This window comes from Protopterus annectens, chromosome 2.part1, assembly GCF_019279795.1.
Source record: "Protopterus annectens isolate FY-2018-M chromosome 2.part1, PAN1.0, whole genome shotgun sequence".
NCBI lineage: Eukaryota > Metazoa > Chordata > Ceratodontiformes > Protopteridae > Protopterus > Protopterus annectens.
The window spans coordinates 1,796,528,044-1,796,555,721 of record NC_056729.1 but is presented as its reverse complement, the minus strand read 5'-3'; the positions used below and the strand labels follow the sequence as shown (position 1 = coordinate 1,796,555,721).

Sequence of the window (27,678 nt, the reverse complement as noted above, 5' to 3'; positions counted from 1 at the left end):
CACATTTATCCTTTATGGTGCAGTGTTATTATTCTATATTACAAAGGTTAGTTTATTATTTTCGATTTAGAGACAATCAAGAATGTCACCTTGACATCATGGAAGGTTAATACAGACTACAGAATGCCATATAGCACCAGCCAGTTAAGTCAGCTAGCTACAGAAAACAATCAGCAATCTCTGCTTCACTGTAGAAAGAAGTTCAGTCCATTTCTTCGAGCTGCCAAGCACCAACACAGAAACCTACATAAAGAAAAATGAATACATAAAGCAAGGGGTTATGCATGAAATGTTAGAGGAAACTCCAGTAAGTTTGTCTTTCAAATGCTTAAATGAACATCTGATAATCATATCAGCAAGGGAAATGTAATAACTGCTTAACTATGATCCATATAATTTAAAATAATTGTAAGTAACAGTATAAGGTGATTAAGGAAGTTAGAAGTCCTTGAGTTGAAATCGACTTATGGCACTCTATGGGTAAGCCACATAGGACTCTCATGGCATATTACGGAAGTAGATTGCCAGACCTTTCTTTCATGCAGACAGTGCTGTTGCCCAGTTGAGCCCCAACCAGTTTTCAAAGGCAGGTCAACTAACCCCCACCAACTTAAACCACACACCCAAACTACCCACTAATCACCCCCAATTTAGCTTCCAACCAATATCCACTAGTTTTATCAAAACACTCATAAAAAAACTAAAACCTACCACCCTCACTGCTGACCTCCTCCCTGCAGAGAACCTACAAATAGCTGCAGATGCCACTGCATATCCCATATCTATCCTCATCAACAGAACCTTATCCGAAAGCGCTATCCTCTCTCTTAGAAAATATCCACGTCTTCCCACTCCATAAAGGTGATAGTTCTACAGACATATCCAACTATAGACCCATTGCCATTCTTTCCCCACAAGCCAAAATAATGGAGAAATGTGTACACAAGCAACTAATGCAATACCTTACACAGAATAATTTACTATCCAACTCCCAGCATGGTTTAAGGCCAAACCACAGCACCACCTCAGCCCTCCTTTCCTTCACTAATGCCATAAACCAAAACAGGAATGACAATAGGCTATCCTCCGCCCTCTTTCTTGATCTATCTAAAGCCTTCGACATGGTCACCCATAAACTACTCATTCTTTCTCTAAAATCTATTTCCCTCAATATGCATGTAATCCAGTGGTTCCAGTCATACCTGACTGGTAGAAAACAGGCGGTACTATGGCAGGGCAAACTCTCCAGCCAGCTACCTCTCACACTTGGTGTCCCTTAAGGCTCCATACTAGGCCCACTACTCTTTTCTATTTTTATCAACAACCTTCACACTGCTATCCCTAAAGCTACCTGTATTCAATATGCAGATGATTCCACTCTGATCTGCTCAGCCACCTCCCCATCCAAACTGCAAATCCTAACCCAAAATACATTTAACACCATTGAGAACTGGCTCACCAACCAACGCCTACTGCTGAACCCCAATAAAACTAAACTTTTACTCTCCACCCCCACTAGTAGATCTACCACACTTTCATTCTCTGTTATGTCCAACAATGGTACCACTATCTCCCCTGATCAATACACCATACTCTAGGGGTTATCATAGACAATAATCTCAAATTTAACCTACAGGTCAACAAAACCATAGAGACCATCAATAAGAAGCTTGGTTCACTGTATAGGAACAAGACATTTTTAACCCCACTAGCTAGGACTACAATCGCCCGGTCACACTACTCTCCACACTTTTATATGCTTCATCTGTACTCTTAAACCTCAACAAATCTGAACTAGGCAAGCTGTCCCATAGCTATAACCATATTGCCAGATTCACCACTGGCTCCACCTATAAAACCCACCACTGCCAGAACCTGAAACAACTGGAGTGGCTAGAACTGCCCAGCTTAATTCAATTCAATCAACTCTTAATTGCACACAAAATTCTGTACCACCCTGACGATACCCCCTCACTCATAAATATTATTAAGCCATATAGCAACCTAAGATCCCTACGGTCAGCCAACAAACTACTAGTACAATCCCACAAAGCTAATAACTCAGCTGGTGAATCCCTGTTTGCCAACATTGTTGACAAAGCCTGGAATTCATTGCCAAACTATATCACCCTTCAATCCTCCAAAAGTCTCTTCAAAAAACACCTCAAACAATATCTCAAAGTGAACTGGCTTTACCCATGTACCAACCCTTATTAAATTATAAACTGAAAACATAATCTGTAAATATCAAACATGTAACTATGTCACCAAGCTCTGCATCTAATCTGATGTCTTTTGCTTTTAATTGTGTCTGTCCATGAGAATTGTGAGTCCCTACTAGGGAACACTACTAAACCACTGTACATAATCACTTTGTTTTTTATATTTTCTAATGTTATCTAACTTTTTATGTAATCTATGTAAGTTTGTCTATTTGGATCTTTTCTCCCCGGGCCTCTGCTGAAAATGGACATGTATCCAGTCAGACTATCTCGGTAAACAAATGTAAAATAAATAAATAAATAGGTCTACCAGTTGGTAATCCTATGCCTTAACCTCTGTGTTACCAGTCTGCACAATCTGATTAGTTCTTTTTTTTTTTAAGCCACAAAAAAGTAAGAATTTACTCATCTGAATTCTTACCTGACATGACAGCCCACGGTAGCCAGGAGGGCAGCGACACTGCTCAACGGCCAAAGCCAGAGGAAAATTTGTGAAGTTGGGTATAGCGGTTTCCATGCTGACATCTGATATGGAAGAAGAAGTCATGTCCGTGGAGTAGGAGGCTCGAATCAAAATCTCCTCTAGGTCAGCCAATGCCATCATCAGGTGCTCACGTGTTGCAGGATGGCCATCTGGTCGCTTCCAGTATTGCTGTAATAAATACATTTCAGTATCATACTGATGTAGTTCAGTTCATTTTACTTGTTATTAATGGTAATTCAGACTACATTAATATACTTTGACACAGAGAATGGTTGCCTGTAAGAAAGGACAAAAACATACATCAGTCATCAAAATACAGCAATCATTATTTTTCTTAATTTCTTAAATAACCCAGACTACAAATTAAAATAAAATTTGATGTTAGCATGTAGATACTTCTCTGACCTATGGCAAAAAGCAGTTCACTAAGCCAATTTTTAGAATTTTAAACCTATCAGTCTAGCATGTATTCTATGTGAAATCATGGACAGAGTCAAAATATTGCTTACAGGAAATAAAATATTATTTAGATATGAATAATACTGGTGACGTAAATGCAGTTACATTATGGGATTCACTAAAAGCATATCTTTACGGTAAAATAATTTCCTGGTGTAACAATAAAGTAAAAGAATGGGAGTCTGAATTAGTTAATATTCAAAAATGCATTATAGAAATTAACCTCAAGGATGTGGAGAACCTGGATGAAAAAAAAAAAAGAAATTGGAGAATTGAATAAAAAATACAATGACATTACAATGCATAAAACCAATCTGGCATTGGAAAAAAATTAATTAAATTCATACGCTGTTTCACCAAAATATATGCATAGCCTAGCAATGAGATTAAAAAGGCAACCCAATACAAACAATATTACAAATATAATTCATGAAGGGGAAAACAAGAAAAATTTATCAGATATAGGTGATATATTAGATGCCTTCAAATTCCATTTCACAAAGCATTATAATAGTAATGATTCTCCTCATAACAAAATAGATATAGGACTAGATTATACAAATTTAAATAAAATACCAGAGAGTTAAAACATATTCAGAAACAAATAACATTTAAAGAAATTAAAGAGAAAATTAAGGAAGGCAAAAATAACAAAGCTCCAGGCATAGACGGAATCATTATAGAAATTTATAAATTACGTCTATCATCAGTCATAACAGTACTTCGGAGGGGATTAAATGAAATTTATCTACAAGGCATTATTCCACCTTCATGGAGATACACACTGATTACACCTATTTTAAAAGAAAATAAAAATTCCAACTTGTGTAGTTCATACAGGCCTATTTCACTTCTAAATAATGATTATAAAATTGTTATGTCTATTCTGGTTAACATGATTAAAAAATCTCTAACTCAAGTCATTAATGAGGATCAAATGGGGTTTATTCACAATAGACACACTCAAGACAACATACAAAAAATTTTAACCATTATAGATCTCTTAAATAGAGACAAAGCTGAAGCTTTAATAGTAACATTAGACATTGACAAGGCATTTGACTCACTAAATTGGGATTATCTTTTCAAAATACTACAAATTTATAATTTTCACTCAAGATTCATTAATTTAATAAAAACATTTATAAGGATAATCTAGCTTAGGTAAAATTAGGCCCTTTCACATCAGATGAGATTAAAATTACTAAGGGTACCAAACAAGGAAGCCAGATGTCACCACTGTTGTTTGCATTAGCAACTGAACTTTTTTTCTTCCACTATTTGTCTTAACCCTAAAATTAAAGGTATTGAAATTAATAATCAAATTCATTCCAAAATTATGCTCTTTGCTGATGAGATTTACTCATTTTATTAAATTCAGAAGAGTCACTATGAGAACTAAATTTATTAGCTGAAAAATGTTTTTCACATCTCAGGTTTAAAGATTAATGCTTCCAAATCGAAACACATTATTAAATAATAAAAATAATTCAATTTCTAACATAAATCCAATTGTTGGGAAACAGGTTTCTTCTCTAGATTACTTAGGAATTGTTTTATGTGAAACGTTAGAATTAACTCTATCTACAAATCATAATAATATTCTGGGTACACTTAAATCATTAATAGTGAAATGGAATAAATTGTTCCTAACATTTGAAGACAGATTGCAGTTAATAAAGATGGTACTTCCCCAAAGGTAAACTACATCGCTTTAGCAATACCTATTATGCCTAGTAAAAAAGTTTTAAAATAATTAAATAGAATATTTTTAAGATTCCTTTGGTATCCCAAAAAAATAGGATTGCTTTCCTAAACCATATTAGACCCTGGGAAATGGGGGGCATAAACTTTCCTGATTTAGAATCTTACATTAAAGCATCTGTTCTTAAAACAGTTATAAATTGGATAGATCCAAAAAGTTCTTCCACTTGCAAAACATCACATACTGCTATTTTTCAGGAAGAAAATAAATTATCAAAAAGTATACAACTGCTTGGACAGAACAATGTACTCTGGAATATCATCTGTATCAAGTTACAATTTCACTAAGCCTACTAACCTAAATTATATAAATTACATTTATAACACTTTCCGGAACTTCATAAACAATAATATTGAAATTAAATTATGGTTTCAGTTATTAACTCCTTTTAATATTACAAAAAACTTTGTTAATAACATTTCCATAAATACTCTTAACTCATGGAAAGGAAATAATTTCTCATGTTGGTATCAATGTATAGAAAATCTAACAGTTATGAATGTCAATCAGATAATTAATACAGTCAATCTATCAAGTAGTGACTGGTTAGTTCTTAATAGTCTGGTACCATATGTGCAAGATATGTGTAGAACAATAGAAAATTCTTCATTTAACTCCATACCTAAATTTATATTTTATCTACATGAAGTATTATACAAAGACTTTAATTGGACAAATTTAACTTCAAAGTTATATAAAATTATTATTAGTTACAAAACAAATTCTAACCAGAAATTTTGGAATTTTATCAATAAAGATTGTTCATTGTTGTTATCCAAAGAATCAAAAATAAACATACTATATAAGTTAACTTCAAATATGCAAAGTTGGAGAATCTTTGCATGGAAATTCTTGCATAGAGCCTTTTACACCCCTAATAAAATAGCTAGATTTAAAAATACTAATGAGGCGATATGCTGGAGATGTCATCTAAAATGTAATGCTGATTGGTCACATATTATATATAACTGTATTCATATTAAAATAATTTGGGAGAATATTGGTGAATTTCTGCAAGCCATTTTTACTGACTCTTTCATTTTGTCAAAGTCATTAATTCTTCTGAATAAAATTGAAACCACTACAATGAAAAAGAAGGAACTTTATCTTCTTTGGACTATAATGGCTATCTCAAAAAAATGCATCACTAGGAAATGGAACTCCTCTATCATCCCAACAATTGATGATTTTCTCACTCTATTGAAAGAAGTAACACTGTTAGAAATTAAAGTCAAGGAAATGAGGATCTTTCTGAAGAAATGGACCAACAATCCTTGGGAGAAAGTTCTCTCCCTAATAGAGACACTCAAAATGGACACAATGTTATCTTCATAAGAAAAGAGGAAGCACGAATGCAAGTTATAATTTGTTAATGGTTGTACAATAACCTTTATTATTTGTCTGTGTATCTATGGTTGCATTCCTTTTGACTTTGTCTGACCTGATGCCATTGTATATTCTGTAAATAGTTCATTCAATTCACTTTTATTTGATTTGTTATATTTACTATGTACTGTTTTAAAAAAAAGTTTTCTGAATAAAATTATTTGAACAAAAGAATATATATTGCTTATACAAAATCACACATTAGGCCTTCTGTTGTTAGATATGGAACGGTATGGGTTTGTTAGCAATAACTTTACTAGGGCCAAAGGGGTCACCCTGGAGAAAGACGGACCAGGGAGGTCTCAAGTGTCAAAAGGGGTGTGGCAGAATGTTGTCACTCCTGTAAAGAAGATCCAAACAAGTAAATTAGGAATAAGGAATTATAATCAGTGGTGGTGGAAGCCAATCAATCAATCAATCAATAAATAAGGGGAGATCTTACTTTTTGAATCTTGTGATACTCTTTGAAGGTGTAAGAACAGGATAAGAAGGGATGACAGTATATATTGCTTGTCTTGATCTTTCTAAGGTACTCAACACTAGCTCACATATGGGAATAACTGACAAAGTAAAAATATTAAATATCATGCATAATTCAGTGGGTAAAACAATAGCTACGCAACAGGACACAAGTATATGTTTCTGTTGACACAAGTGGCATCCTGCAAGGCTCTGTAGAGAGGACACTTCAATTTGAACTACTCTTCTAGACATAAAAGTGGGAAATGGGCTATGAATAAGCAAATATCTTAAAGACTGCAAACTTGCAAGAAAAATTATATCAATAAAAAGATGTGGTAGTTCCCCAAGAAGGTCTACAAAAGTATACACCCGGTGCAACAGTAATAATGTGACCTTTAATGCTAGTAAAAATGTAACTTTATAGTATTTGGCAAAAAGGTCATAAACGATGATTAAAAAATAAATGGTCACATAAAATGCCACCATTATTAAAGAGCTACAGACAATGATAGTAAATTTAAACTCTGAGCAATGGATATCTGCCAAACTTAGAATAAAATATTTTGCAGCATATCTACCTCCATCATTTCAGGAAGATAACTGCATCATTTTATACCTCACTGATTTTATCCTTTATCATACATAGTGCTGCATTGTAGTCTTTGAACATGCCATCTGAAAAACTTGGAAAGCTTCAATGATTCCTTATTAGAAAACTCACAGAGTTAGAAAACCTGAACTTTTTAAAAAGGCTTCTGGAAGAGTCATTATATATGGTTTCTTATAGGATATTAGGAAGTGACTGATCTCTGTGTGGCTTACACAGTAACATCACATCCATTTCTTTTTGAAATCTACCACCAGATTAGCAAATCTAATACTAAAGGTAAATATCAATAATACGTTTTTGTAAAATATTTATTAAGCACTTTTGTCATTAGAAAACATAGGACTTCATCAGAATATAATACTTCACCAATATACTCTTTTTAAATAGTAAAGTCACATGATGAAAAGCAATTAATCCATTATTTAACATAAATTTTAATAACATTTGAGGAGTTAATATTTGTTAATTTAGACATGTGAATAACATACATTTTCTGGAAGACTCACTAGACAATTTTAGAGTTGATTGTATAACTGATTAATTGCATTTCATCATGGGAATTTACTAATTAAAAAGAGTACATTGGTAAATTATTTTATTCTGATTACGCCCTATGTCTTTTATATATCTACTGTAGCATCCATCCATTCATCCGTCCACAACCCCTTTTCTCATTTTTGCACATGTGGTCGGGGTTTCACTTCAACAGTGACAAGCATCTAGGACCAAGGTTTACACTGTTTACTTAAAAAACAAGAGAAAAAACTGTCTTTTATGAGAGAACTTAATGTATGCTTCTTCTTACTGTAACTTATAGGGTCCTTAAACTTCAGTTGGCGCTGTAGCATTTAGAATACATTTCATTTTTGGCTTTACTTAAAAAGTTAACATATGGAGTTTAAGGATCCTGTAAGCACTACTGAGGAAAAAGCATAAAAATTAACATTCACCCAAAATAGATCATGGCTGTGTGTGTGTTTAGTGTTGCCTGGGAACTAATCACCTATCATTATAACATGGCAGCTATCCCCTACTGCCATATCAGTTTTATAGGCACATAGAAATACTATGAGCTCCAGTATTCTCCATTATCAGTAGCATATACAAGGATTTAGAAGCTATTTAGTACAGTAAATTTCAAATCAAACTATTTTGGCATTTTACCCTTAAGGCCATGGGATATGTCATATAGAGATGCTAAAACTGTGTGACTATCGCTCAAATGAGTACAAATCATTAGCGCCACAAAATTTTAACCAAATCAGGCAGCTGCTGTTGAATGTTTGTCATATTAAAACAAAGCAAAATTTACCTCCTTAAATAAGATCTCAAAAGTTCTTCTTTCTCTTGGGCGTAGCTCACGATGATTGGCCACCAAGGTGATGTCATTTCCCTTTAAAAAATACAAAAACAGCAATTAAAAAAATAACACAATCTGATCTACAATAAATCATGTGAAACAGTATGCACTTGGCATTTAAATGCAGATCAGTGTATCTGGTCAAGTGACAAAGAATGCAGGATCTAGCAGTCTAACACCACCCTGAGCCAGAGGAAACCACAACCCAAGCTGCGGAAGCCCTTACAAATGCCTTCTATGAACACCTCCAGGACTGCATGGATCAGGCAATCCCAAATAAAACCAAGACTCTTTCCACAAAGGGCAAACGTCCAGTCTGGTGGACCCCAGCCATTAACAAACTTTACAATAAGAGGAGAAAGCTATTACATGATAGAACAAAATCCATAAAAGGGAAGTCACCCCTGATCATTATTAGTAAAAAAATACGAGCACTCATAAAATCAACTAAGGCCAATTTTGAGAGAAAAATTGCCATGGATTCAAAGGACAATCATAAGGCCTTTTTCAGCTATGTTAGGAACCTGGGTGGAAACTCCCAGATATGCTCAGAATTAGTCCAAAATGATACAAAAATCACTGAACCCACAGACATTGCCAACATACTGGCAGACAGGTTCAGTGCAAACTTCATCCCCTCACCCCTACTAAAGGAGAGATAACTATCCCAGCCGAGTGTAGCCTCCCGGACATCTCAAATGCGCAGGTGAAAGCTGCTCTCTCTAAAGCTAAAAACACAGCATCAATGGGACTGGATGGTGTCCCCGGCTGTGTGCTACACGAGCTAAATGAGGAATTAACCCGCACATAAGGCAGCTGTTTAATCTCAGCCTTACCACAGGATCGTGCCCAAGGAGTGGCGTCGGCAACTGTGGTCCCACTCCACAAAGGCGGCCTCTCGGACCCTGGTAATTACAGCCCCATAAGCTTAACAAGTCTAGTCTGCAAAGCTATGGAGAGGATCATAATGGAGCTCATAAACAAAGATATAGGGGACTTGCAGACATTGGACCCGACCCAGTTTGGCTTTGTCAAGGGAAGATCATGCCTTTTGAACTTGGTCGACTTCTTGAAACAGTCACCAAGGCCATTGATGAGGGAAAGGCAGTCCATACAGCCTACCTTGACCTTGCAAAGGCTTCGACACAATACCCCACTCGGGTATTGTAGAAAAACACCAGCTTAAATGTAAACCCATATGTCACAAGATGGGTTGCAAACTGGCTTAAGGACAGAACCCACAGGGTTAGAGTTGCTGGCGCTGTGTCAGACTCCAAGCCGGTCACAAGTGGTGTCCCACAGGGCTGGTCCTTGGCCCCTATTGTTTGGCATCTACTTCTCAGAAGTACAGGCCAGCATGGGAGGACTTTGGCTGACAAAGTTTGCAGGCGACTGCAAACTGGGCACCATAGTGGAAAGTGCATCGACACGGATATCCTTCAGAAGGGACTCACAGAAACAGATAGCTGGTGCCAGAGCCATGGCCTGAAGTTAAGCGCCAAAAATGTATAGTCATACCCTTCGAAAAACAAGGTAACCCCAAGCTACCATATAGGTGGCAATCCACTAAGCACAGAAGAGGTTATCAGGGACCTGGGGACCCAGGTTGACAGTGGCCTTTCTTTTGACACTCACGTTGCTAAAGTGGTTAGAAAGACCTTCTACATTGCCCACCTGATCATGAAGGGATTCACATCCAGATCTAGTGAGGTCATTGTTCCCCTGTACTCTTCACTTATCAGACCAATGATCGAGTACAATGCCCCATTCGGGATGTATCTCACCAGACATCTGCAGCAATTGGAGAGACCCCAAAAGTTCCTCACCAAAAGGATAAAGGGACTCCAAAATCTGTCATATGCTGCCAGATTGAAGAAACTCCAGCTCTATTCAGTCGCATACCGTCTGCTCAGAGGTGACATGTGCCTGACATACAAGGCCATGTCCAACCCGGAATTAATGGACATGCTCCACCTCAAAAATCCAAATCCACCAAAACCACTAGAGCATGCGACTTAAACCTTAGCACGGATATAAATAGGACGTGCTGGAGGGATAGATTTATCACTCAGAGACTCCCTATGCTGTGGAATAAAATCCCAGTCCATGTGAGGCAGAGCACCTCGCTGACTCTGTTCAAGATAAAACTAGACCTGTGGATGGGAGATCGTAGGTTTACCCCGGGAATCATCTCTGTGTCACTGCTGGACAGAGGCACAACAAACTAATGGGCACAGTATTTTTTCATATAAGGGGTGGCGTAAGCCACAAAAATTTGGGCTAGGCTTATAAATGCATTAGGGCAGATAGCCTAGTATAAACCTATGAACCTATGAGCACACCAGTGCATCATGTTAACACCAGTACAGCAGTGCATCAGCAGCCTAATACTGGCACACCAGTGTATCGACAGTTTAATGCTACCACAGCAGTGTATCATCAGTCTTACACCAGCACAGCAATGCATCGACAGTCTTACACCAGCACAGCAGTACAACAGCAGTCTAATACTTGCATATTGGTGCACCATCAGTCTAACACCAGCACACCACTGCATCATTAGTCTAATACCAGTACAAAAGTGCATAGTCAGTTTAATACCAGCACAGCAGTGTATCAACAGTCTAACACCAGTGCATTGACAGTCTAACACCAACGCACCAGAGTATTGGCATTCTAACACCAGCATAGTAGTGCATCAGCAGTGTAACACTCTAACACCAATACATCAATGTACTCGCAGTTTAACACCAATGCATCAGCAGTGTAACACCAGCACAGCAGTGCATCATAGGAAAGTCTTCAAGGTACACCACCGTGAGCTTGCACTGTGTCACAGTGATAAAAACACTCTTTATTCGGAGAAAAACAATAAAAATGTTAAAAACACATGAAATTCTCAGCTGAGATAAGCATTTTCGGCTTCTTAATCCTTCTTCAGATCATCAACAGTCTAACACCAGCACACAATTGCTTCAACAGTCTAACACCAGTACATGAGTACATCAGCCATTTAATACCAGCACAGCAGTGCATCTGCAGTCTAATGTTAAACAACAGTGGAACTATACATTTAGGTACCTACTCATTCAGCAGTATTACAAACCAGTTATCCTGACAGAGAAGATTATAACCTGTTTTGTTTGTTTGTTTCTTTGTTTACACCATGATGTTCTCTAAATGGAAGCTGTACTGCATAGACGAACAGAAAAGTTGTGTATTTTCATTTCTCCAGAATACTGTAGTTAAAGTAATAATGTGGAAGGATGTAAAAGAGCAACTATCCAAAATAATTTTAAATAATTTAAGACAGTAGCCTGCTCCAGTGGCATAAAGGGATACAGCACTTATTACAGTTCATATGACCAGAATTCGGTTTGTGGCTTGAACATCTAATGTAGCTGGCATGGGGGATGGGCATGTCCATCCAGAGGGGAAGGGGCATAGATGACCTCAAGCTGTAACAGTCCTTTGTAGGAGGGAGATGTTCTCTCAACCTTTGGGCATGCAAGGGATACACAAAGCCACTAGTCGGCAGTGGCTTTCACTGAGCAAGTACATGGTAGAATATGCTGGAGTAGGGAAGGAACAGGGGCTCTAGTGGTAATGTGCTGAATGTCCGCCACCAAAGGGAGGGGTAGAACAAATAATAAAATAACTTAATTGCTGGGACACAGGCTTTGCTCATGTCTGCCTAAACGGTGAGCTCTCTTTTGATTAGGGGGGCTTAATGATCAGCAGATACAGGGTCAAAAAGACAGTAACATTTTGGAAAACGTCATTTTAAAGAAACTGTCTTACAGATGTTCTGCTAGGAAAAACAACACTTTTAACATTTAGCTTATATCCTTTTACAGAGTACTGATTAAACAGATAAATGTATAATTATAACATTTTATCCAAAATCAAAGCACAAGGGTTGTTATAAAATACAGCTTTAGAGATATAGTTGTTGAGCATAATTCTGCAGGTATAGTTACACAACTGCAGAAAAGTCATTTAAAGACAAAAATATAACAAACTACTTAGAAAGTTACAGACTAATGTGGAAAGGTACAACAAAAGGCAGTTTATTAGGAAAAACATGAGACAAGGACAGAAAAATAGTAATTTATGCAAAACACTACATCAAACAAGGAGATACATACTCTGCTACTGTTTCCAGCTGTTGTGATCTAGCCTGTATGCTAACTTCTCCTCATCTTCTAGACAATGGCATGTCTGTTCCAAGTCACCTTAAATCATTCCTCATTTTTAATCTACCAAGGAAGCCTGTTTCACACATCTGTAACCCTACCTGCAAAACAATGTTTTTCCCATCCAAGTTATTTACTCTCTATTTTCACTAAGTGCCACTAGTTCTCATACAGTTCTTTTCAAAAATGTTCTGCTTCTTTTGATTTTGCCAAGTCATTTAAGATTTCTGAGAGTTTCTGTGACTTCTCACTCTTCCTTCCTTTCCTAAGAGGCTAAGAAGAAAGTCCCGTTAACTTATTTTCAGGCTTCTACTGAAGGAGATCTTGTACCATGCTGTAACTTTCCTGGTGACTCAATCCCACATCTTTGAAAAGGTAGGGGTCTCCCGAAAACTTTTCAGAGTTTGAAATGGGATCTCACAGACTGCCTATAGAGCAATTACCAACTTCACTTACCTGTACATATGGCTGTCTACTGAAATGTCAGCACTGGAAATACCAAGTGACGAGAAACCAAAAAACAAAGACCAAAAACAAAGAAGAGCTAATCTCGAAAACCGCCTTTTAGAATGGAGGGCAAGCCCCCCTGCACTCCCTCACCATGGTGGGCAAGCAGCTTATACCACCTGAACTTATATATACCAACTCCAATATCTCCACACCTTGGAGAAAAGGAAATATTCCAAGAAATGGCATCTCAGACCTACTACACGGAAGTTTGTTCTTTTGGCCAGTCAGTCTCCCTACTTTGGGACACACTCTAGCAGGTCTCAACATGGTTACTGTACATAAATTAAGTGAACAAGCCTACAGCCTACTGGCTTTCAAATTGACTGTTTACAGTTTTGAATACGGTCAAATGAATGAACATTCCTGCAAACCTAGATTTTCTTCTATGCTCTTAGCAAAATGTTTCCTAATAGACAAGTTATGCTTGAACAGAACTATAAAATCTTCTTTTTGATGATCTCATAGATAGTAATTATCTAGTGTTGATTATATGAAAATATACTTGTATCTTAATATTATAATTATAAATGTTTACTTATTAAAATAAGAATTAGAGACAGATAGTTAATGTAAATACGTTAATTCAGCACTATCAGATTACTTCTTACCTATCTTATGATATAATCAGCTAAAAACATAATATCAGAATAACAGAGATAAATATTTTAAGGGAAGGTTGAAATAAAAATTTCAGAAAAATATTTTTATACTGTAGAGCTCTATAATCCTATGTTCTATACTACCTTAAAGTCTTCAGCAAGTTAGAGAGCAAAGGATAGTCTAGTAAGTTCTTTTGCTCTTATAGAATATGAATTTGAATTATTCTGTGTATAAAATTAATTTACAATTAATTACTTAACGTAAATTTTGTGCATCATTTCATGACTGATATGCAAGTGGCTAGCCCTGCCATGATAATTCTTCTGCACTCACACATATGGCCAGAAAAATAAAAAAGATGAGTTTAGTAATTTGGTTACTAGTAGGTATAGGAAAGATTGTCATAAAATCATGTTTTGCATAGACAGAGCTTGCATCCCCCGCATACTTATACCAACATTACAAGGGGCAGACTATGAGACTGCACATTTGAATAATAGGGATGAAGTTCAATGTAAATCTGGCAGTTATGTATCACAAGTTTTTGCAGAGGGGGTATAGTGAGAGCAAACTATGTATGGAGATTTGAAATGCCAAAGATTTACGATTTAGTAGAACTAGACTATATTTTTCAAATAAAGAAAAAGCAAAAGGTATAAATTTTAGTGGGCCTATGAGAGTTAAAGGTGTACTGTTATCCCTGAACTATTCTAGTAATATACATTCCATATGTGAAGTTGTTAAGAGTAACTGGTATAAACTGATGTCAGATGATAAGATTAATACTGCGATTGGGACACAACTGAATCTTATTTTTAGAAATAGGAAATCCTTAAAAAGGTTACTATGTTACAATAGAAATAGGAATTTTGAAGCTTGGGAACAAATGGGCATGTTCCCTTGTGGCAAGTATAATTTCTGTAGTTTTATAGACAACAGTAATGTTTTTGTACATCCCAGAATGAATAAGACATGTAGTTTTAGAGTGAAGGTGAACTGTATGTCTAAACATCTAGTATACTTAGCACAATGTGGGACTTGTAGCAAGTTTTACATATGTAAAACTGACCGCTCTCTATTAGAACGTATAAGAGAGCATATAAGAGATATTAGATAACAGAATGAGATGAACTCTTTGGCAAAACACGTTATGGATAAGGGGTCAGATCATGTTTTTAAGTTTAAAATGGTGGAACTGTTACATGATGATGGCAGAACGGGTGATATTATGAATAAAACAGAAAATAGGGAACTCTTTTGGATTCTACATTTGCAAGTTGACAAATTATTTGGTTTAAACAACAAGGTCTCTTTAAGATCTGCACTGAAGCAGCAGAGATTGTTTAAATGAATTCACTAGTTTTAGTCATATGATTGATAATGTTGCATTTTACTGGTTTGTTTGAAAGAGAGTTTGGCATTTATTTGTTGTTAATTAATATGGTTTTATGGTCTGATGAAGCAGCTTGATTGTGAAAGCACTTACCGTATTTTAATTTGTTTTAGTAAAGTCTTTCTGCCTATCACAGTGTTTTTATTCTTTTGGTATTATCACTGATTGACCACTCTTCTGTGGTTTTTGGTTGTTTTTTAAATTACAAAATATACACTGATACTGGAAACATTCTCGATGTAGTTAAACAATTTTAATAAAGACTGAGTAAAGAAGCCATACAAAATGAAAGCGATATAAGCACTTATCTTGAAATCTCCTTTATAAAGAAAAATAATAGCTTTTCCTTTATATCTGGTGTAAACAAATTACTTTAACAGAACTATCTGATAAAACAAAAAATCAAACCTAATAAAGCATCTGGTAACAATGGGATAACAGCAGAAATATATAGAATAGATAGAAATAAAAAAAGATAAAATAATTCCTCCATCATGGAAATATTCATTAAGCACCCCAGTACAAAAACAGAATAACAATCTCCAATTATGGTCTTCTGATAGACCTATATTTCTCTCTTAAATACTGACTATAAGATATTTATGTCCCTAATGGCTGACAAATTAAAAAAATATTTCACAAATTATTAATAGACATCAAACAGGATTTATATATAAAAGACAAACTCATGATAACATTGGAAGGGTACTTACTTTAATGGATATCATAAATAATAAAAAAGATGAAGTTCTACTTATAAACTAGACATTGAAAAAGCCTTTGATAGTCTCTCATTTGGAATTACTAATTTAAAGTATTAGAATGTTTGACTTTCCTCAACAATTTAGTTCTCCTCTGATGAATATACACAAAAACAATAAAGCATGTGTTAAATTAGAACCATGTACTTCAGAAGTTATAAAATTGACAACAGGAAGAAAACAACGATGTCCCTATCTCCCCCATTATTTGCTCTAGCCTTTAAAGTCTTATTGTAAAATAAAAGGAATAGAAATTATTAAAAACTATAGCCATAAATGTATGCTGTTTGCAAATGATATAATGCTATCCATAAAAAAGCACCCAAGAAACTTTAAAAGAGTTAACTCAAGTTATAGATCAATTTCAAAAATACTTAAGTTAAACTTCAATTACTCAGACTCATAATAGCTATTTCCTAACAACAACAAAATTTACAAGCACCAAAAATATTTTAGGGAAAGAAACTTCAACTTTGTTATATTTAGACATCATCATAACTAAAACAATAAAATAAAACTATGAAACAATTACAAAATGTAACAAATGATTTATAAATGAAATAAAATTATATCATTTGAAGATAAACTACAAATAATAAAAATGACCATGTTCCTGAAAACTGTACACATTAGTCAAGCTTTAAATCTTCCTCCAAGCAATTCTCAAATAAAGACGATCAATAAATTATTACTAAATATTCTTTGGTATCCAACTAAAGCCAGAATAGCCCGTCAATTTCATGCTAGACTGTGGGATCGTGGAGATATAAATTTCCTAGAAGTTTATGGTACATCAACAATGTTTAAACTAATTTTCAATTGGATAGAGCTTACTTATCACTTAAACTAATCACTTAATCTTGAAACTTTTAATGCAAATAAAATAAAATATACCAAATCCAAAGACAATAACTCAGACAACATAGTTTGGCTCTATTTATGCAATTATATATAGTTTAATCTATCTTTACCAACCTAATCTAACTATGTTAATACTACTCAAAAATCCTTGAACAAATTCATGCTTGGTAATATTGATATAAAAGTTTGGTGGGGTACATCCACACCCTTTAAAGTGACAACAATTTTCTCTGAAAAAAATCATATAATTCAAAATTGGAAATATGGGAACTGAATACATTTGTATCAATGCCTCAATGATACAAACATTAAACAAGTTCAATAATTATAAATTAATTTAATTTAAATACACAGTACTGATACTTATAGAAAGCTTTAGAACTCATGCTCAAGATACATTTCTTATTCTCTCACACTCACAATATAATAAACCTCCAAAATTAATTCAAGTCTTGTATAAAATTTAATGTAACATTTTTGAATTAATAACATAATATCACATCTTTATATAATACTTATATGTAGCACTACTTTAAATGATAAATTCTACTACCATACTATAATACGTCTTAATAGATCACTGAATGAACCCAGCAAATTCCTAACACTAAAATCTATAAGACATTCATTCTGGACTCGATACTGGCATGCTTTTACATGGAAATTCTTATACACAGCAGTCTTAACGCCAAACAAGATAACTAAGTTTAATAAATGCAATAACACAGAATGTTGGAAATGTAATCCAAGTTGTAATGCAAATTGGATAGACATATTCTATGACTGTCCTAACATTCAAACATATTAGAATAATATTGAAATTTTTAAGAATCCTTCGTTGTTTCCAAATCATTAATATTATTTAATGTAATAGACAATTAAAAGTTGAACAATGAAAATTACTGTTATGGACATTTTTGGCTGTAGCAAGGAAAAACATAAGAAAAAGGAAAAACACTGTTACTGTACAAGACATTCTAATTTCTCTACAAAAGAGAGCAACTAGAAAAAATGAAGATAAAATAAAACAAAATATATCCAAGAACCTTTTCCAAGAATCCATGGATAAAAGTTTTGTCTTTAATTGAACTTCTTCAAGATAATCATACCTCTTTATGATAAAAAAATATAAATGTTACTTAATAAGGAAAAGGTCATTTAATTCACCTCTGATTCTTTTTTCCAATTTTGTATAACATTAATAACATGTTTACTCTATTTTAGATATGTATATACTGTAAATAGATATTTTATTACTTTAACTATTACACTGTATATTTTTCTTTTTTTCTTAAACTTATGTATTTACTTATTAACATGTTACCTCTGAATATTCAGCATTAAGAAATACATTGAAGCAAAAAAAAAGAATATACAGTGCTTGTTTGAACATTGATGTGTATAAAATGGTTATTTTCTCTCTTAAATGTGACAACTATATTGGAAACTGAAGTGGTTACATTTTAGTCAGAGGTAAAGCCATTGTCTAGTAGGTTAACAAGATTCTAAACCTATTAGTAACTCCCCCCCATATGCATTCTAGAATCCCATAATATTACAGATGTTACCTTGTACTTCCCAAAACACCTGTTGCTTATAAGAATTACATCTTATGAATTTGTTTAAACTTCTCTTTTCTGCAGATGTTATGTTTCCTGAACATGTGGTATTTATGTGCCTTGATCTTATAAAATAAAAAATGTATATCCATGCTACATAAATAATGAATTATCAGTCTAACTGCATCCAGAATACTACTGCACATACTTTAGAGGTAGGCAATTGGAAACAAATACATTTTTATTTAACTTACTTGTTGTAGGGTAAACCTACTGGATGAATTGTCCTCTTTCAAGGGTAACTTGGGAGCACTCTCTAGTTAACTGCCTTGCTCAGAGTCACACAGCAGGCAAAGGAAGGTGGAAGGAATCAAACCTTGTACCTTGGAAATAGGAAGTAGCTCATCAGCTTTCTAGTATCCATTCACAGATGCAAGCTGCATTTGCATATGGACGGGGGAGCTTTGATTTATTTGGATTTTCCCGAGCAGTGTCATCCTCTGTGAGATATAAAGTACAGTTGTAGATGTTCGAGTGTATTCACTGTTGCAGTCATTTCAATTGGGTTTATCCTGCTGGCAGGCTACCCTCAGTTGGCCTGAATTCCAAAGTCTAGGTCCGGCGTCGGTTGCTGTCGCCTCTTCCCTGACGTCAGTGCGCCAGGGGTATAAAAGATGCAGCCGATGCCATTTTCTTCAGTTTTTCGTGCCCCAGAGGTCAGGTGCCCCCAAAAGGGTAGGCTAAAAATATGTCAATAAAACATGCATGCACCAAAGTATATATTTTGCCTTCATCTACAAGCAAATACACCACATAGGTTATATAGACTAGAGAAGTACAGATAAGTTCCAGCAAAGAAACGGAGGATGGCGGGTTGGTAACCTGGACTGCAACAGTGAATACACTCGAACATCTACATTTATGGTAAGTGTACACAACTGTACTATGTTTGTGTTTCACTGTTGCAGTCATTACAATTGGGTTGAATCCCAAAGCTAAGGTTGGGAGGCTGGAGCTAAACAGCATTAGGAGTGGTTATTAGGCCCTGCAGAACTGCAGTGGCAAAGCCTGCCCTGGATTTAGAGTAGAGTGGTAAGTGATAGTGCTTTGTGAAGGTGTGCACTGAACTCCAAGTAGCAGCCTCTAAAATGTCTTTGGTTGGTACTCCCCTGAGGAAGGCTGCTGATGTGGCTGCTGCTCTGGTTGAATATGGCCTAATGCCCTTACGTACTGGCTTGCCATGTTGTGAATAGCAGAAACGAATGCAGTGGCCTATCCACTTTGAAATAGTCTGCTTTGAGATAGCCTTTCCTTGTGATCCTGCAGCATATGCCACTAGTAGTTGCTCTGTCTTTCTTATAGCTTTGGTTCTGTTCAAATAGAAGCACAGCTGTCTGTGTATGTCCAAAGAATGCAAAATTCTCTCCCCCTTATTCTGTGGGTTTGGATAAAAGGTAGGCAGATGAATAGTTTGGTTAAGGGCCACACTGGACACTACCTTAGGCATAAATGTCGGGTTTGTCCTCAGAGAAACCCTGTCTGGATAAAAAATGATAAAAGGTTCCACAGCCATGAGTGCCTGTAGCTCTGAGACTCATCTTGCAGAAGTTATTACAAGGAGCAGAGCTGTTTTCTAAGATAAAAACTTTATATCAGCTGTAGTGGCTGGATCAAAAGGAGGCAGGGTGAGTTTTTCCAAGACATAATTGAGGTCCCATGCAGGTATTGGTGATCTCCTTGGAGGCCTTAAATTTTTGGCCCCTCTGAGGTACTCCCCTAATAGAAGATGAGAGAAGATTGGTGGCTCTGTATTGTAATGAGCCGAAATGGCAGAGGCATGAATTTTTATAGATGAAAAGGATAGGCCTTTGTCCAGCATCTCTGTCAAGTATTGCAAAATCTGAGGAATATTTGGTACAGCTGTGTCAATTCCTTCTGCCTGGTTCCAAGCACAGAATCTCTTCCATTTTTCAGCATAGGATTTTCTAGTACTAGGCCACCTGGCTTTCAAAATGACATCCATCAACGCTTTAGTGAGAGGAGTGTTTTGTATGACTACATTATCCGCCATGCTGCCAGATTTAAGGTCTTGAGTTGGCTGTGCAGGATCTGATTGTTCTGCTGGGACAGTAGATGAGGCACTTGAGGTAAGGTCCAGGCTGGGCATTGAGATAAGTTCCTTAGGATTGGATACCAGTACTGGCGTGGCCAGTCTGGGGCAATCAGTATCATTTTTGGCTTCTCCTGTCTGACCTTTAGGAGCACCTTGGGGAGGAGAGGCAGAGGAGGAAAGGCATATACTGTTAAGTTTTTCCAGCTGAAAGATAGGGCATCCACTTTCCATGCTTGTCTGTGATAAGTCCTTGTGCAGAATCTCTTTAGTCGGGAGATGTGAGGTGAGGCAAATAGATCTATGTCCAGGCATCCCCATTTCCTTGTTACCCTGCTGAAGACTTGTGGATCCAATTTCCACTCGTGGGGATCCATGAGGTTTCTGCTCAGTTCGTCTGCCAGAGTATTTATTTTTCCTGGCAGGAATTGTGCCTGCAGATGTACTTGGAAAGTCAATGCTTAATTGTAAAAAAAAAAAAATAATATAAACAAAAGATTTTCCAAATATATAGTAACAGAAAGTAAATTATTATATCTGGGAATAAATCTACTCAATGAATTAACAGATTCTCTAATATTTAACTATAATAAAATACTAGACAAAATAGAACAAACAATTGGTTACTGGAATAAATATATCTTTTCAACAGCAGACAGATTATATCTTATTAAAATAATCATATTTCCCAAAATATTATACTTAATACAAAATTTTCATTGCCACCTCCCAAATATATTATTCAAAGATACAATAAACTAATTTTAATTTTCTATGGTTTCCAAATAAACCCTAAATAAACATTTGCCAGATTGGGTGAATTAATTTAATTTGATATTGATTTATATATTACCTCATCTGTTATTAAAAAACATAACACTGGTTAAATAATTCATACACACCTATATGGAAACAAGCCCATGAGCAGATTTACATAGAAATCAATTATAATCACATACAAGACAACAACAGTAATCTTATATGGATGTTAAGATTATTTTTAGGAAAAGGAATAATATTAATAAATTGCCATCAAACTATGTAAGTTCTACACTTTCAGTGTTCAGAACATATATAAACAAAATACCAAATATTAATTCTTGGATTTTTCTTATTTTCTATAGCTTATTCCAAATATCTAAAATAAATATACTTAAAGAAGAAACATTACTCTTTTGGCATCAACTTAATTCTAACAAAGGAACAGATAATTTATAATTATAATATAAATAAAGACAATTGTGTAAATACAAATTGAAGCTCCAAACTCATTGAATACCTTATTCTTATCACAAAACAGCTCAGGTTATTTGTCTAATATCTATAAAATTGTTAAAAAAAAAATCAATAAACAACCATCCTCCAGTTGAAGAAGAAAAAGTAATATTCTAAAATCTTCAATTTTCTACATTATCAAAATACTGGCAATTATTCACTTGGAGATATCTACACAGAAGTTTCTATACACCAAATGTATTCTATTGAAGATCAATGTTGGAGATGCCATATCAAGATAAAAGCAGATTGGCAGCATGTTTTTATGAATGTATATGTCTCAATATGTACTTAATCCATTAATTATTTTTTCAGACTGTTTATAATGATAATTTTCAATTAACAAAGTCTTTAATTTTATTCAACTCTCCTATTCCAAACTGTGTACCAAAAAGACACTAAAATCCTATGGTCACTATTGGCAATTTCGAATTTGAGACTTTAACAACAACAGTTGCTCACATGGAAATATTAACAGTGAAGAACAGAACAAAGATCTACTTCTTACTATTACTCTTGGATGAAAGTACTGGAAATACTTGAAAAGAAGATATATCATGTTTCTAACTCTATATAATATAGAATTTCAATGTTATTTGCATAGACACCAATGTAAATAGTTATATAGTTTGAAGTTAGTAATGTTTTAGAATTGTTATCTTTATTTCATTTACTTATTTGAAATAATAAAAAAAAATATTTAGTGAGAAAGTCAATGCTGTGTGCCACAAAGTCCTGGCTAGTCTGCAAAGGGGGTAAGAATGAGTGCTTCCCTGCTTGTTTATATACCACATGACCGTGGTATTGTCTGTCTTTATCAGTAGTTGTCCCAGATGAAGTAGGTCCTTGAAGGCTGTCAGGGCATTTTGAACAGCTAGCATCTCTTTTTGATTGATATGTGCAGATGTACTTGGAAAGTCAATGCTGTGTGCCACAAAGTCATGGCTAGTCTGCAAAGGGGGTAAGAATGAGTGCTTCCCTGCTTGTTTATATACCACATGACTGTGGTATTGTCTGTCTTTATCAGTAGTTGTCCCAGATGAAGTAGGTCCTTGAAGGCTGTCAGGGCATTTTGAACAGCTAGCATCTCTTTTTGACTGATATGTAGATGCATTTGGATTGCGGACCATGTGCCTTGAATACATCTTCCTGCCATGTGGGCTCCCCAGGCATAATCCGATGCATTCGTTGTTAATGTCTGTGTGGCTGGGGGTAGGGTGAATGGCTGTCCCTTGTTCTGGTGACAGGCCTTCACCCACCATCGAAACTCCTGTTGCAGGCAGGGTATGAGAGTAACTATTGTTTCCAGGCTGTGACAATGTTGAGTCCAAACACTTTTTAGTCACCATTGAAGTTTCCTCATATGCAGTCTTGCATATGGAATTAGTAGAATGCAGGATGCCAGAAGCCCAAAGCCGGCAGAATTTTTCTTGCAGATAACTGGGCCTTTGTTGCCAACAGTTTGAAATATGTAGTCAGTTGCCTTTGTTTTCTGGCATGAGATAAGCCATCTGGGCAGTTGTATTTAAGCTTGCACCCAGGAATATTATCTCTTGAGAGGGTACTAGTTTTGATTTTTGTTCGTTGACTGTGTACCCTAGGCATGGTAGTAATCTCTTTACAAATGCCAGATGCTGTAGGAGAATGTCATTGTTCTCTGCTTCAATGAGGCAGTAGTCCAAGTAAGGATATATTTATATTCCTCCTTGTCTGCAGTATGCAATTACTGGTGCCAGGCACTTTGTGAAGACCCTGGGCGCAGTAGATAAGCCAAAGGGCAGTGCAGAGAATTGGTAGTGCATTGAGCCAGCTTTGAATCTGAGGTAACTTCTGCATGTTTGTCTGATTGGGACATGCAGGTATGCCTCTTTTAAATCTAAAGTCACAAGCCAAGCCTTCTTGCCCAACATGGGCAAAAACTGCTGTAGAGTCAACATTTTGAATTTTGGAATATCCAGATATGTGTTTAGAATAGATAGGTCCAGTATTGGTCTCCAGGCTTTGTCTTTTCTGGGTACCAAGAACAGTCTTGAAAAGAATCCTTGTCCCTGCTCTTGCTCTGGTACTTGTTGAATGGCCCTCATGCCCATGAGGGATGAAACTTGTTTTTGTGCCTCTGCCCACTGATGTTTTGGCAGGCCTGGCCAACCGTTTGCCCTTGGCAGGGTATGGAAGTGAAACTTGTAGCCTTGTGACACTATGTTTAAGACCCATTTGTCCTGGGTTATTATGTGCCAATTTTGAGAAAAAAGTGCTAGTTTTCCCCCTAAAAGTGCTGCCAGAAGATAAGTGCTTGGCGCAGGCAGGGGGAAGTCATTGGGACTGTTTCCTGTATGGCTGTGATTTGTCTTCTCCAGTTTTGGAGGTAGAAGCACCCCATTGTTTAGACCTGTACGAACCTTGGGGCTGGGATCTGCCTCTAGAGCATCTGTATCTGCCTCTTTGTGGTCTGTCTGACACTGGAAAGGACCAGTTCTTTGTAGGCCAGTGTCTGCTAAATCTTGGTGGCTGTACCTGTAAGAAATCCTTGACTGTTTGCATAGATTTAGCTTTGTCCTCCATTTTCTTTAACACCTCTTCTGCTTTAACACCAAACAAAACCTCATGCTGTAATGGAACATCTAATAATTTTGCTTTAACATGATCAGGTAGATTTTGTTCCTTTAACCAAGCATGCCTCCTAATGACAGAACCCGTAACTGCGGCCCTGCTCTAGAGAATTCTCTAGAGAATCAAAACCACATTGCAAAGTATGCTTTCCAACTTGTTTAGCTGCATGCAATAAATCCTGCATTTCTTTGTTTTCTGCACATTCAGAATTTATCAATATTTTCTGTTTAAGCAGTGACATTATATACTGTTGATATTTGAGAATATGAAACTGACAATTTAAAGCCCTTATAGCCAAGGTAGAAGAAGTGTAAATCTTTTTTCCCGCTCTGTCCAGTGCCCTAGAGTCCCAGTCAGAGGGAGTAGGGTTTTTGCAGTGGAAGCCTTGACCCCTTTGGGACCCTGAGATATCGTTTCTGGGTCAGCAGCAGCATGGTTTTTGAATAGGATTTTATGAGAGTCAGGAACCCTGTAGTACCTGTCCGGCTTAACAGGAGCTGGAGGTAAGGAGTCAGGGGTCAAAGTGGACTCTGAAAATACATCATCTACAATGTCTAACACAGGTGGGATAGCTAGGTGGGATAGCTAGGGGCCTATGTTGTGGTAGTAATAGGAAGTCTCTGAGCCTTTTCTTAGATTCTGAATAATCTTGGCTCTCCCAGTGGAAATGCTCCCTCATGGTATGTAAAGTTTCCCCAAAAGAATAATCCTCAGGAGGAGAGGCTGAAGGGATAGATTCTTCAGCATCAGAATCCTCATAGGGAAGAAGAGAGTATTCCTGATCAGAAGAGGAATCAGATGAAACAGAAACCTGATCTGAAGATTCATATTCTGTCTCTTGCCTAGGCCTCTTATCAGGAGGGGGATGGGAACCCCTGATCAAAGTAATTAGGTCTTCGGTCAGTTTGAGCATCTGTTTTTTAGGCATGGAGGCCTGTCCATGAGGCTGCTGTACTTGTTTCTTTTTCTTTAAAGGTGCTTTAGTCTTTGCCTTTGAAGCTGAAGTCGTTTTAACATATAATTGAGTAGGTCTGAAAACACCCTCAGAAGCCGATGCCTGCTAAGCGGCTCCGGAACCATCTGAGGGAATTGTTCCCAAAGGTCCAATACCTTGAGCTTCCAGCGGCCTGGTCAACTCCACATGAGTGTCGGTAGCGGCCTGTGAGTCTAAAGTAACGGTCGTCAGGGGCTGCGAAGGCGCCTCACTGAGAACCGGCGACTGGCTTAGAAGAAGCCTCATTGTCGGTTTTGGACCTCGGATACCTGTCCTTTTCTTTGCGTTTCTTATGAATTCTGGTAGTTGGATGGCTATGCGACAACATTGTATAGTTAAATCTTCAGCCAAAATAGTGAAATGCAAAATCGTACCGACGCTTAATAGTGTGTTGGTTAAATCTAGCACAAAACCGACAACTAGCAATGTCGTGGTCAGGGCCTAGGCAAGGAATACAGTAAGAATGAAAGTCCTTATGAGGTATTTGCTTCCCACAAGAAATACAATTATTCTGGCATCGGTCTGGATCAAGAAAAAAGTTTCCACAACGGGGTACTTAGCTTTTAGTGAAGACTTCGGATCTGAAATTCGAACACGAAAATCTCAGGAGTTGGCCGACCAGCACTTGCGAACTGCTTTTGCTTCGGGCACCGCGCGGCAAGAAAGATTGAAGAAAATGGCGTCGGCTGCATCTTTTATACCCCTGGCGCACTGACGTCAGGGAAGAGGTGACAGCAACTGACGCCGGACCTAGACTTTGGAATTCAGGCCGATTAAGGGTAGCCTGCCAACAGGATAACTCCAATTGAAATGACTGCAACAGTGAAACACAAAGAACATCTGTCCCTCCAAACTATGCTTTTAATGATGCAAAAGAGGTTTAGTTCCCTGGAATGAGCATTTGACTTGATGTGCAGTACGTCCATCAGTATTGGGTCAGAGGATGCCTTATATGCCAGACACAGGTTACTTCTTAGCAGTCTGGTCTGTAGGATACTGAATATGGTGACACAGCTTTGAGATGCCCATGTAAGACGTATTGCTTAGGTCTTGTAGCCCTTTAGTGTGGTATCTCTGTGGGTGTTCCAGTTGTTGCATGTGTCTGGACAGATACATGGACAGATGCATGTCATGAAATCAAGCTTATAAGCCATTAAGTGCAAAGGAAATAATAGCAATACGCCTTTTATCATTTTAGATGGTGCTATACATTTCTAATGTTTAAAGCTAGCCTCAGAACTTACGAAGAACCGTTAGTTACTGTCAGATTATTTATATGAAAGGACTGCCTGAAAAAATATCTATCTGTAGATGCTGCTGAAAAGCTAATCACAAAGAGACCAAAAACCAAACAAACTATATAAAGAACAAAAAAGGCTGACACAGTTGGTTCCTTAAAAACTTTGTTAGCGCTTTCGTCAAGATACAGTACACTTAACTTCTTCAGACAATTAGTGAAAAAAAACATTCAAAACTGTTTAAAATGACATTTCCTAGTCACATGATCCAAAAGACATCACATGATAGCCCACTTTTTGTTTTATCATTCCCCTTAAAATCCTAAACAGTATTTTTCCAAACATCATGAAACTACATGTTGGACATAAACCATTCCTATATATGTATACATTTTACTACATTTATATCTACATTTACATGTGTATTCCTAACTGTTCTTATTAAATATTTACTTAAATTGAATTACACATACAAAATACACAACTTATATTTACATAACCAAGAATAAACCATCAATGGGTTTCAAAACTGTGGAATGCATTGAGCATTAATCCATCCTACATATTAATATTGTTCACTTTTTGAGGCAATTTAATTTTAAAACACATGCCAAGGAGCAAACATCATATAGCCCTGGCCTCATGTAAGCCCCAGTCCTTAGTTGCCAGATTAAGTCCTTTTCTTCAAGTTTTAGTCCCAATGCACCACCCCTGATGTCAAAATCCACTTGGTCAATGGCTCTAAATGTAAAAAAGTGACCTGGGTGGTTTCTCACATGTCTGGCCAAGGCATTCTCCATCTTGGCTTTCCTAATATTGTATA

General features: G+C 36.4%; 1 protein-coding gene across 11 annotated transcripts in view; it reads right to left on the bottom strand.

The window, feature by feature from the left end:
- HSPG2 (heparan sulfate proteoglycan 2) overlaps positions 1 to 27,678 on the bottom strand; it is a 2,126,006-nt gene that overhangs the window by 986,485 nt on the left and 1,111,843 nt on the right. For all 11 annotated transcript variants that reach the window (XM_044063227.1, XM_044063230.1, XM_044063231.1 and 8 more), the window contains 2 exons: positions 8,701 to 8,781; positions 2,644 to 2,874 (listed from right to left, as the gene is read on the bottom strand). In XM_044063227.1, coding sequence (XP_043919162.1) covers positions 2,644 to 2,874; positions 8,701 to 8,781 — 312 coding nt within the window. The remainder of the gene's footprint in view (positions 1 to 2,643; positions 2,875 to 8,700; positions 8,782 to 27,678) is intronic.